We start from the raw sequence: 13035 nt of genomic DNA, 5'->3' as shown, positions 1-13035 counted from the left end.
TTTTTTTTCGTGTGTATACATATACACACACCAGCCAATGGATAGAGTCCAAAATAAGCCTAATAGTTCTGTACAAAACTATAATATTGCCTGTGGTTCTGTATGAGTATGGAACTTTGTCTTTGACATTAAGGGAGAAACATAGACTGCAGGTGTTTGGAAACAGGGCGTTGAGAATATTTGGACCGAAGAGAGATGAACTGATGGGAGGTTGGAGAAAACTGCATAATGAGGAGCTTCATAATTTGTACTCTTCTCCAAGTATAATTACATGATCAAGTCAAGGAAGATGAGATGGGAAGGGCATGTAGCACAAATGGGGGGAAGAGGAAGGCGTATAGGATATTGGTGGGAAAGAGCCCAATGGGAAGACCAAGGCGTAGGCGGGTGGACAATATTAAAATGTATCCTGGATAGGATGGTATGGTATGGATTGGATTGATTTGGCTCAGGATAGGGACCAGTGGAGGTTGGATAATTCTTCAGTGACTGCCCAATTGGCGGGTTCTCAAGAAGGGCTCAGCTACATAGGTAAGTTCAATATCACTTCACCCATATCCTTTGGTTCGGATTTGAGTGAAGTGTCATTAAACTTGGTTCCCCACCCTTTCCAAGAAATAAAAAATAACGAAATAAGAGCCTCTGCAGGTCTGGAGCACTAGAGATTAGGTTGCAAATTATTTATCTGGAGAAAGTTTGTCACCAGTGCCTGGAAAGTCATAACCTTTCTTTCACATGAAACACCCCTTTAACCAAAGGCACTGAACATTGTGAACTGTAACATACATGGAATACTTGTATTTAGGAAAGCTGAAGGTGGGGAAACTTGAAAGAAAATTCTGTTTCCATCAGAGATACATATATTAAACCCCATAAGTCCCCCATAACTTACACTTGAAAGCCATACAGAACACAGTTTTTCGGTTACATTTAAGTATTATAAATCATGTATTGTAAGCAACAATACTCATGTTCCCACTTATCATTATTTTCATTAGAATGATGGAATTCGAGAATGTGAAATGCACTCTTGTCAACAAGATTAAGACTGCATTTAATGATATAAGAAAATCTGCTATATTCATCTTCACCAGTTCAGTGCTGGGCAGAACAATATGGCAGAAATGTTAACATATCTTAATGAAATATAATGAATACTGAAAGTCTGGTATGTATTCATATTTCAGTTCAGTAATGGAAAGGTTTATATGGCAAAGGTAACATGTCTTACAAAAAAAATGTAATGAATACTGAAAATCTGGTATCTATTCTTCTTCCAGTTCAGTACTGGATAAGATTATATAGCAAAAATTAATAATATATCTTAAAGAAGTGGAATTTCTATTGAAAATCTTATGTTCATGCTCACCAGTTCAGTACAGGTAGGATTATATGGCAAAAGCAAGAGAAGGAATACACCAATAACTACAGAAGTGAATAACAATGTAATGAAAATGAAACAGGTAAAGAAATTACAAAATAGTCCTACCCACATTCAAACCTGATACTGATTCTGCTTCTCAGAGTTTCACACTGAGGTCGACAAACTGAATTTTTCAAGTCAATTATAAAGTAATGCCTCTTCTTTCTTACCTACACATAAACAAGGCCCATGTGCGTCAGAAAACAATTTCTCACACAATTCCCGATTGAAATTTAATTACTTGAAGATAAAGGCCAGAATAAACTCTGACCCAGTGAAGTTCTAATATTCTGAGACGAAGGAAACCTGTTTGTAAAGCGGGAAAGAGATGGAGCTCAAGTTCAAAATAAGTTTCTTGTATGTAATCGAACTCTGGCTGACGATGTTGTCATTCACTGCACAGTAGTTTCTGTTGCTGCACTGCAACTGCTTGTCACCAGGGTTACTTTCTCCAACTTATGAAACATCTAATGATGCTCATGTGACTAGCTGGCACACATATTCTTCCAGTAATTCCATAATTGCTCTCTGTCAATTTCCAGGGTTGGTATGAGCAGGGCATTATAAGGGAAAATGAAGAAGCATTACTTTCCTAACGACACTGATGAGTCAGTATCTTCATCTTCTTCTCTGTGGCCCTCTGCCTGGCTGCTTCAGTCATCAGCGGTACAGCGTTCTGGCAGAATCAGTAGTACACGATAACCCAACTCTTCCTGTCCATACCACAGCCCTGTAAGAGTATTACATATTGTCTCAAAATCCTGAAATAATTCATCAGTAAACATTACAAACATGGTATAGGTGCTACATTGTGGGGTTACGTTTAATTCATTTAATGCAGACACTGGCTAAACTTAATTTCTTCGTCGTATAAAGCAACAGAAAAAAGCCATCACATCATGTACTAAAACAGACATTCATTCATTTATTTACATTCCATGAATGTTTGAGTATACCAAGGACCCTGAGAGTTATACCAGCGGTAGCATAGCTACTGGCAGGGCCTCCCTTGCTGGACAGGTCAAAGGGTAGGCATCAGACGAAGAGAGACACCAAAAACCAAAAATTGATGCCGGAAGCAGCGTCTTCAGCAGCGACTTGAAGCACAGAGCAAATGATGCTCGAGATGGTTCAAGTTCGTATAGCAACAGGCGTGACCAGAGTGGTTTGAACGGCTGTTGTACTGCGATGTGGAAAGCAAATGGAAGAACTACCACATTATCACTTTTCCTGGATAGTCTCTTTCAAAAAACAGAGATACCATGTATGCGAGATGTTTCCTCTGGAGACAAAACAAACCGGAGGGGCGGATATAAGTGACCAGAAGACGAGGAAGAAGACGTAAGAAGATGCAGGATGACCTTGGGGACAGAAGAGGATATTCTTATTTGAAGGAATCGCATTAAGTGGAGGAACTGTTTTGGAACAGACTGTGTACCTGTTGTCTGACAGATTACTGATGAATGAATGAATGAATCCTTACATGGCTGGAAAAACAGTGGATATAGTAATAGTCAAAAATAACAGGACAAGTCGCATAAATTATATAAGTAAAAATTAATTATATTTAATCCATAATAATTACACATATTATCAAAGACAAATCACAATGAGTAAATCATTAACACAGTTATAAAATATATATGTAAGAGAATGCAGCACACTAATGACACAAGACTACTATAATGATACATAAAAATATATTACTAGGCATCCAGCGTATAACAGACCGAGATCATTAGTTAATATTGGAGTTAAATATTCCTCCAATGAGTAAAATGAATTTATAACCCTTTGGTAACTGTCTCTGAGATAGGATTTTATGAATGCATTGGCTTTACCAACTATTCCATAAAATTCTACTTTAGGCAGGCAGACAGACAGATAAGACAGATACTGACAGAGTCAAAAGCTTTCTTGAAATCACAGAAAATGCCACCCACTAATATTGTGTTATTCAGTACGTTTAATATATCATTAATTAATTTATGTGAGGCCACTTTTGTAGATGAATTACTCCTAAAACCATATTGTTCATTTGCTATTATGTTGTTTTTTTTTATTGCTAGTGGGGTGGGACGTAAGTCCCTTGTACTGCAGCCAGTTCTGGCCGCAGTACTAGCCCCAGATGATAGGTGAGGGTGATTGTGGAGCAATTGGTGGAATGAAGATTGGCAGGGGAAACCCAAGTACTCGGTTCGATTCCCGGCGCCACCAGATTTTCTGAGAAGTAGTGGGTCTGGAGCGGGGTCCATTCAGCCTCGTGAGGATAACTGAGGAGCTATTTCAAGGAAATAGCGGCTTCGGTCTAGACAACCGAGATTAACGGCCTTTGGAATTCATTGCGCTGACCATGCGACACTCTGTATCCGCAAAAGTTGGCAGTAAATTCACCGATAAGCGGCGGTCGCTCGGTAGGTATAGTTCGCTTGCGGACTACAGGCCACGGACTTTGCCAGGGTGATCATTCATATTGAAGCATTTTAAGGAAAGCAAGCACCTTCACTGCCGGTTAGGGTAGCCGAGCAGTCTAAAGGTCGCTCGCTCGGAAAGTCGAGATCGTGGGGTCGAATCCCACTCAGGACATAAATGTTTGGTGTTTGTGTGTGTGTGTGTGTGTTCGCGCGCGCGTTTTTCTGTGTTTATGTACAGATAGAGGCCTTGCGACGAGCTGATCACCAACCCAAAGAGTCCCACAGAATGTCTAAGATCTAATAAATTGAAGTGAAAACGGAGAATTTCATGGAGGTAGGCGAAAACCCAAATTGGGGCTGAAGCGCCAAAGGAAATAAAAACACATTCAGTAAATAAATTGGTTACGTTGTCCCTGTGTTTAAATAATTAATCATAGCGAAACCAACGGAGGTAAAACTCCACATTCTTCACCTCGGCAAATATGGAGTGGAACTGTAGACTCAGCGGCCCGCCGTCTTTAAGATCAGGGTGCAGAACCCGGTAACATTTGGATAGAAGGATGGATGGGCCCCAGAGCCATTCTGGACACTGTGAGGAAGAACAAATTTCTTACCTCTACCTAGAATCGAACCCGACTCCTTGTTCATCAAGCTCGTAGCCTCATTAATATACCGACTGAGCTATCCTGGCTCCTGTAAGCGTCTTCAGTTCCATCCATTATAAGCTTTTCCTCTGACATTTAATTACCGCCATCTGTGAGCCGATTGTCTAGAAAATGTGGGAGCCTCGACGTCTCACAACTCTATGGGCCTCCATGGCCTGTTACAGGGATAGCTTTACTTTTTTTTTTTACTTGTTTTATATTTTGCTTTGTCTGCAGTTTTTGGTTATGAACTGATGGCCGCACTGACGCGCGTAATTACAGAGTAATTTGAGGAAAATTGAGCCGTCGGCTGCAAAATTAAAATACTTGACAATGATGGAATATATTACATAAACGATCACACTTGTGTGGCTAATGACGGGTTAATGCTCCCAGCTAAAGGCTCAATCGATTTGATTTGTTGTGTGAGAGTGACGCTGTCATCCTATTGGGCTGCAGCTGCGATGTAAAGCGACATCACCTTATGGAAGGAAAATCTGTGCCAAGCTTTCGGAATTTAGGATTTGCACTTGCATTTACAACATAAACTTTATGCTGTTTAGAGGAAGCTCCATCGCATGAGAAAAAATGTCAAATATCAAATAAATTAATTCCACAATAACATCTAGCCAAGCATCAAATCAACTACATTGAATACTTCGTCAAGTATCTAACTACGAAAATTACCCAATAGAATTAATCTAGCCAATTAACCAACCAACTACTAAACTACCTTGTCAAGAACACAACTAAGGAAATTATTTAATCTACTAAATTTAATCATGTAGCCGGTCACGGTAGCCAAGCGGTCTAAGGCATGCACTGTCTTCGCTCGCTCGGAAGCCGAGAACGTGGGTTCGAATCCCACTCAGGGCATGGATGTTTGTGAGCGTTTTTCTGTGTTTATGTACAGGTAGAGACCTTGCGACGAGCTGATCACTCGCCCAAGGAGTCCTACCGTATGTGTAAGAACTAGTAAACCGAAGTGAACGGAGAGTTTCACGGAGGTAGGCCTAGGCCCAAATGAGGGCTGTAGCGCCAAGGGGGGGGGGATTTAATCATGTAGGATTTAGGTTAACCCAGGAGTAGTCAGGAAAATTGCTATCTTCTGGAATATAATTCCGTGTAATCCGTTGAGATTCAACAGACTTTTTGGAAGAACTTGCTGTCACCATTTTCAGGATCGAAGAATACAAGAAAGAAACCAATGTGAAAACGGGTGGCAAGCAGAGACTTTCAACGGACTACACGGAGTCATATCCCAGAAGATAGTATACTCTAAATTTAATTAATTATCCAACGTAATCAACTAACAGATTAACTAAACTACAGTAGCTACTGAAATAACAAACTATGTAATAAAACAACTAAAGAAATCGTGAAAAAGTACACGTTATACTGTGGCGTATTGGCTCTATGCAGGAACTGTTGAGCCACAGAGGCCTCGTCCAGGGTTTGTTCGTGAAAACAACACAGCAAGCCACGAACAAACCCTGGACGACATCAAGAACCTCCTCATCAAGATAGACAGGCGGCACAGAATCTACCGCATACAAGAAGAATGATAGGAGCACGGACAGGAGCCTATGTGGTTTAAAAATGTTAACTATTGACAATAAAGATTTTTAAATAACATCTAGAAACTTTTAAAAACTTTACAATACCAGGAAGCTGCTGTGATTGTGAAATGTTAGACTTTAAGCGTACTGTGCATTATAGGATATAAGTGTATGTATTTTAAATCAAAACACCTCTTGTGATGGTAGTTTCCAGTTTGTAATGATGTTCCCTCTGAAGATGGTCCGTAGGGACCGAAACATGTAAGGGAGATAAGTTTTCATGTAGTAAAAACTTACGGTATATGTCACATTGGACGGAGTGATTTGTACTTATTATTATACGGCGTACATTGCTCCAGAAGTTGTAAACGAGGAGTTTCATCATTATACTTCCATTGATAATAGCTGAGAATAAGAAAAGAACTTACATTTTCTTCTCAAAATAATCTCCCCGATAACCATCCTTTATCCTATGACGAACGGTCCTTGAAACACCTGTATGATACGCAGAACTGCTTTCAGAATACCGCTGAACATATCGTTGTACCTTTCATCGCGGACAGATCTCTGATTACAAACAAATGAGTAGAGAAATACTGTCGATCGGTCCAATTCATAAGACATGTAGCTTAAAGGGCTCCGCTTTGTGTTGCAGGCGGACCCGTGGACTTCTCAAGTCGCCCCACATCGTCTTCACAATTGGGTGGCAAGGTGACGCACAGCGAAAGTGAGGAAGATGAGATAGACATCGTTGGTGAGCAACACAGCGCCCAGCCCACGTTGGTGTGAGCAATAGTGACAGCACTGAGAGACTCAGGAGACGGGACTGTGAGCTTCTAGTGACAGGATTGTGAGCTTCTGGCGACAGGACTGAGACACTCAAATAACAGGATTGTGAGATTCCAGTGACAGTGCCGAGAGACTCAGATGAGAGGATTGTGAGCTTCTGGTACCAGGATTGTGAGGCTCAAATAATATGATTGTGACCTTCCGGTGAGTGTCGAGGGATTCAGATGATAGGATTGTGAGCTTCTGGTACCAGGATTGTGAGGCTCAAATAATATGATTGTGACCTTCCGGTGAGTGTCGAGGGATTCAGATGATAGGATTGTGAGCTTCTGGTACCAGGATTGTGAGGCTCAAATAATATGATTGTGACCTTCCGGTGAGTGTCGAGGGATTCAGATGATAGGATTGTGAGCTTCTGGTACCAGGCTTGTGAGGCTCATATAACAGGATTGTGAGCTTCCGGTGACAATGTCGAGAGACTCAGATGAGAGGATTGTGAGCTCCTGGTGACAGGACTGAGACCCTCAAATAACAGGATTGTGAGATTCCAGTGACAGTGTCGAGAGACTCAGATGACAGGAATCTGAGTGTCTGGTGACAGCATAGAGAAAATCTGGCGATAGAATTGTGAGACTCTGGCGACAGTATGAGACATTCAGGTACTAAGACTGTGAGTTACTGGTGACAGAACCGAGATATTCAGACGATAGAATTGTGTCTGGTGACAATGCCGAGTTGTACGGATGACAGAATTGTGTTTTGGCATCAGCAGTAAAAAATTCAAGTAACAGAATTGTAAACCTTTAGCGACAGGACTGACCCCAGAGCCTCATAAAGTAGGAATGCGAGACTGTTGTTTAGTACTAAGAGACTCAGATTTCGGAATTGTGTGACTATGTTGACAACTCGGCATAGCCATGTGAAGGGATTCTGAGGTCCCAGCGACAGAATTGAGATACTGGGTCTCAGGTGATAAGACTTTTGCGCCTCAGATGACAGACCTGTATTTATCGCTTGACAATGGTTACTGATTTAGACACACAATAATGACATGTATTTCGGGCAATCATAAGCGAATTATGAGTCTCGGGTTTAGCTGTGGAGCTCAGAAGACAGTGCTCTAAAATCAAACCCATGTGATTTTCAGGTGGAAACACAATTTTATGGCTCAGAAGAGCGTGTTGTAAGGCGCGGAAACAGAATTGTGAAAGCCGGAAACCGCACTCTGAGACACAATTTGAGGGAGAGCAGCAACCATGTTTAAAGGAAGATGTAAATAACCTTTTGTAGTCAGGGACATGCGAGTTCACTGCCGAATTTCGCGAAACACTTTGAGCAACATTCTGAGGCTGTAAGACCAGTAAAAGCGGTCAAAGTAACATCATTCTGCTTAGGCCGCACCATAGCTCAGGCGGTTAGTCGCTGGCTTCACACCGCGGTGGCCCGGGTTCCAGGCCGGGCCTGGTCAAGTTGACAAAGTGGCGCTGGGGCAGGTTTTCTCCGAGTACTTCGGTTTCCACTGTCAATCTTCATTCCACCAATTGCTCCACAGTCACCATCGTCTATCATCAAGGGCTGGTAAAATAAGTCAGTATTGGCCGCAGTACCAAGTAGACTCAGTCTCACCCAACTAATATTAATAATAATAGTAAGAAGAACAATAAGATGAAGAATATTATTTTGCGATTTAGAGCGAAGTATTCTGAGGCTGTGTCAAAGGAATATGGAACTCAGAATAGAGTATTATCAGTTACATCAGGAAATAATTGCAACGCTGTTATGAGGTTCGCAGAACAAGTGTACGGTGTACGATTGTTCTGGACAACAAAGCAACACGTGTTTGTGAAGCAACAGTGGTAACATGACCTTGAGGTGACGTTACAGTGTTCCGTCTCTTGCGCGGTTTGTTCCTGCTGGTGACCACCACACAATATTGGTCTCTAGTTACATCACGAAATTTAAATTCTATATTAAATTAAATAATTATTGCCTCTTTCTTTCTAATTCACAACACTGACAGTAGTCAACAATTCTTCGATCACATCAGGTTTATGTGCGGTACAGGAGTTCAGAATGTAATCAGAAATACGATAATTCATATTTATTAATCTGTCATGACATAAATCACACTGGTAGTTACCGCTTTGCCGACGCACAGGCTAAAGTTCGATCCCAGAGACAAAGCCACGTGGATTTGTGGTGAAAATATTGGCAATGTAAAGGATTTTCTCCGAATACTTCGGTTTAATCTGGCTATTTTCATTCCATCAGCTGTTTCACATTCGTGAATTATGTTATCAACCGACGCTGCATAACCTCGAAGTCGACAGCGTCGTTAAATAACAAACTTAAAATAATGCCTATGCTGCAAGCCGGAAGGACGCGGGTTCGAGTCCCGATTAAGTCATTGGATTTCTTTTAATTTATCTATTCCTTCCTGCCGCATTATGGCCCTGGGGTTGACTCGGCCTCTAACAGAAATGAGTACCAGGAATCTTCATCGGGGGTAAAGGGCAGCCGGGCGTAAGGCTAATAACTTCACCGCCATCTGTGAGGCAATTGTCTAGAGAAAATGTGGGAGCCTTTACCCCTCAAAACCCTATGGGTCTCCATGGCCTGTTACAGGGATAGTTTTTTAAATAATGCTAAATAGTCCATAGAAAAATGTAAAGGATGTAGGATCACTGGTAAGAGAAATAGGTATGACCTTGAATAATGGATTCCTGACGAAAATATGGAGAGATAGGATTCTAACTTCCACAAAAACGACGTAATGCAAGCATTGACTCTTAAAGTAAATTCCATTTAAAAAGCAAATTGGTTTATAACTGACGTCAAAGCGTTGGTTTTTAAGTAGGTAGTTCGAAGGAAAACCCGCCGGCTGTGGCAGTTCCACGTGAAACTGCAAACCTCTTCATAACGATTCAAAATAAGAGAATAATAAACAGGCTATTATAAATTGCATTTGTTTACAATGATCGGCCTGCAAAATAAATTGAATTTTGTAACGAAAACAGGGCACTCGTTATAACGACTGGCTATGGGCTGGACGACCGAGGGATCGGAGTTCTAGTCCCGGTAGGGTCGAGAATTTTCTATTTTCTGCAGCGTTCAGACATGCTGTCGACCACAACCAGCATCTTAGCCAATTAGTGAAGGGGGCCCTTTCCCCGCGGGTAAAGCGGCCGGGGCATGAAGCTGACCACTAAACTCCAACTAGTGCTGAGATCAAGAAAACGTGGATCTATACATCCACTCCCCCATACACCTTCATGGCGCAGTGCTTAATTAGTTAGGCACAGGGACAACTTTACCTCTTTTGTCTTATGAGATAATTTTTTTTAATTCGCTTAGTGGGGGGTGGAGTCCAACTGGGTCCACTCGGCACGGCGGCCAGTGATTGGCGTATTGTAGCCTGCCCCGGGTAATTATGATAATGGAGAATTTGGTGGAATGAAGATTGGCAGGGGAAACCGAAGTACTCAGAGAAAACCCGCTCCAGCACCACTCTGTCCACCACAAATCCCACTTTACCAGACCCGGGATCGAACCCGGGCCGCTGCGGTGGGAAACCAGCGACTAATCGCTTGAGCTATGGCGCGGCCTTTATGAGACATTGGTTGAAGTTCTTGTGAACACACAGCCTTATAAATGTCATCTAATAGATATGCTATTTATGAATACTGTTTACGTAACTTCTCGGTCGTGAATCCATTCATCTTCCCCTGGTTTTCCCCACTTCCGCAATTCAAAATTCTCTTAATATCAATAATCTAGTCCCATTTCTTAAACGACTTTCGCTTTAAAATTTGTTCTGAATAACAAATAGTTTCATCTTTCCTTCTCCATGTTTTATGACCGCTTTTCACTCTATTTGTTACGTTGAACAAAAGTGTTCTCCGTTCTTTCCACGAGTCCTACTGTTACATTAATTTCCACTTACCATTTCATTCGGCCGCGCCGTAGCTCAAGCAGTTAGACGCTGGCTTCCCACCGCGGCGGCCCGGGTTCCATCCCGGGTCTGGTCAAGTGGGATTTGTGGTGGACAAAGTGGCGCTGGGGCAGGTTTTCTCCGAGTACTTCGGTTTCCCCCGCCAATCTTCATTCCACCAATTGCTCCACAATCACCATCACCTATCATCCGGGGCTGGTACAATTGGCCAGAAGTGGCCGCAGTACAAGGGACTTAGACCCAACCCACTAGCAATAAAAAAGAATAATACCATCTAATTCCTTTTCTTCCTCTGTTCATTTGATTTCATACCTAATTCCACTTGATCAGTTGTAAATATTTCTACTAAAATTTCATGACTACTCACTTCAATTGTATTCCTTGATAAGTGAAAAAAGAACGTTTGCAATATACCGTATTTACGCATGTATAGGCCGCGTGCGTGTATAGGCCGCAGCACAATTTTCAGACAGAAATTATAGAAAAAATAATTTTCTTGGAATATTATTTCAGGAGTAGAACACCCTGTATTACTAATTATGAATATAAATTTTTTTAAATGAAGTGTGATTTCGAATATTTCGAATATAAGCCGCACCCCAGTTTTCCTCTTGAATTTTTGGCAAAAAATGTGCGGCCTATACATGCGTAAATACGGTACACTCTTATTCCATGCGCCATCCTTGGTAAAAAGCAAGTTACTATAAACGTAAAGCTTCTTGCTAGCTTTCTGGAGCTTCGTGGTGTGAATTAGTGGTGGCTTCTGAGGATTTCCTCAGGCAAATCTCTGGATATTAGCGTACTTCAAAGTGGGTACGAATAATTCTACCCACATACACAATTAAAAATCGCATGATCTCAGCACCTGATACAGCGCTGGAAAATAACCAAGCACTGTGTTGACTATCGTTAGTTCTGCTATGATAAATAATGGACAAATCCATGTTTTTTTAAAGCTAGGCATGAGAGTCCTAGATGTAATATTCAAGATGATATAGGCTATAGAAATGTACGCTGAAGCCTCCAGTACTTCTGCATACACATGAAAACTACCTAAAATCCAACGATATTTTAAATGGTAGTAGTTGAAGGTAATGATTGATACGATGTTGTATACAGTAAGTCTCCGGTTTACACGGGTCCTTATTTACACAAATCCGTTTCTGAGGAAAATTTCACCTCCATCTTCACGGTCAAAAACATAAACCAAACAAGAAACCGGCCTGAAGCAGGTAGGAAGTAGGGCTTCGCGTGAACTATTCTTCGGCCCTGAAGATGGGTCCGTAGATAAGTGGATACTCAAATATAATTTGTTATTTTATTTGAACAGTTTAGGTACTTGACTTCTGTGGCAATTAATGTCGGTTATATAGGGTTTACATATTATAATAATACATTATAATATGGCAGGTTATGATACTTTTTACATCCATTTTTTAGCTTTAACTGCCAGCTGAAAAGAAAGTATATACAGGGTTATTCATAGGTCCGTGAAACATTTTAAAGATTCACAACAAATAAACTGTGCATCGGATCAGGGTAATTCTTACGCCGATACAGAATGAATCTCTCCAAGTTTGTTTTTTTTTTTTTTTTCTTCTGGGGGTTTGTGAAGGATACTGTCTCTGTGCCTCCACTGCCTGCTAATCGCAGGGATCTCAACCGTATCAGCGCTACTGTGACTCTGGGACGAAATGGATTATCGCAGAGATGTCTGCCGTATCAGAAAAGGTGGATATACTGAGCATCTATGAACTATGTAAAAAAAATTGGTGAGTCTGTCTCTATTTCAGTGTAATAAAATTTGGTATCCGTTGCGTAGTTTGTTTATTCTAAATTTTTTAAATGTTTCACGGACTTATGAATAACCCTGTATAACAAAAATAAATCGTATTGTTACGTGTTTTCTGTGTGTCCCGCAACAAGTAAATCCACGTAGGTCTCAAATTCAGTAGAGCCTTTATTGGACACTTCACTTGTACACTCACGAGTACAATTCTTATCCACTGTCCTCCTAGGCAGTTAATTCCAGACTTGCTTCTTCTATGGAGGCTAATACCAAACTGTCTTCTTCAGCGGTTACTGGCAGACTCCCTGTTCGAATGCATTCAACCCCGTTTTATAACCTCGGCCGCTGCTATGCAAACGAGCCTTTGTTGTAACCGTGGAAACTCATCTCTATGCAATGCTCACTGTTGGAATTACTGTATCGCTATTGTTACTTCCTAGGCAACGGCCTGTTCTAGCGTTTCCA

The 13035-nt window shown here is 41.3% G+C and overlaps 1 protein-coding gene across 1 annotated transcript in view; it reads left to right on the top strand.

Annotated features, from left to right (window-relative positions):
- LOC111861772 (brain-specific homeobox protein homolog) overlaps positions 1-7048 on the top strand; it is a 31916-nt gene extending 24868 nt beyond the window's left edge. Inside the window, exon 5 of the mRNA XM_033750453.1 lies at positions 6696-7048. Within this exon, the coding sequence (XP_033606344.1) occupies positions 6696-6829 (134 nt within the window). The 3' untranslated portion in view covers positions 6830-7048. The remainder of the gene's footprint in view (positions 1-6695) is intronic.
- Positions 7049-13035: the final 5987 nt, after the last annotated feature.

Source organism: Cryptotermes secundus, unplaced genomic scaffold, assembly GCF_002891405.2.
Source record: "Cryptotermes secundus unplaced genomic scaffold, Csec_1.0 scaffold413, whole genome shotgun sequence".
NCBI lineage: Eukaryota > Metazoa > Arthropoda > Insecta > Blattodea > Kalotermitidae > Cryptotermes > Cryptotermes secundus.
This window is presented reverse-complemented; position numbering and strand designations above follow the sequence as displayed.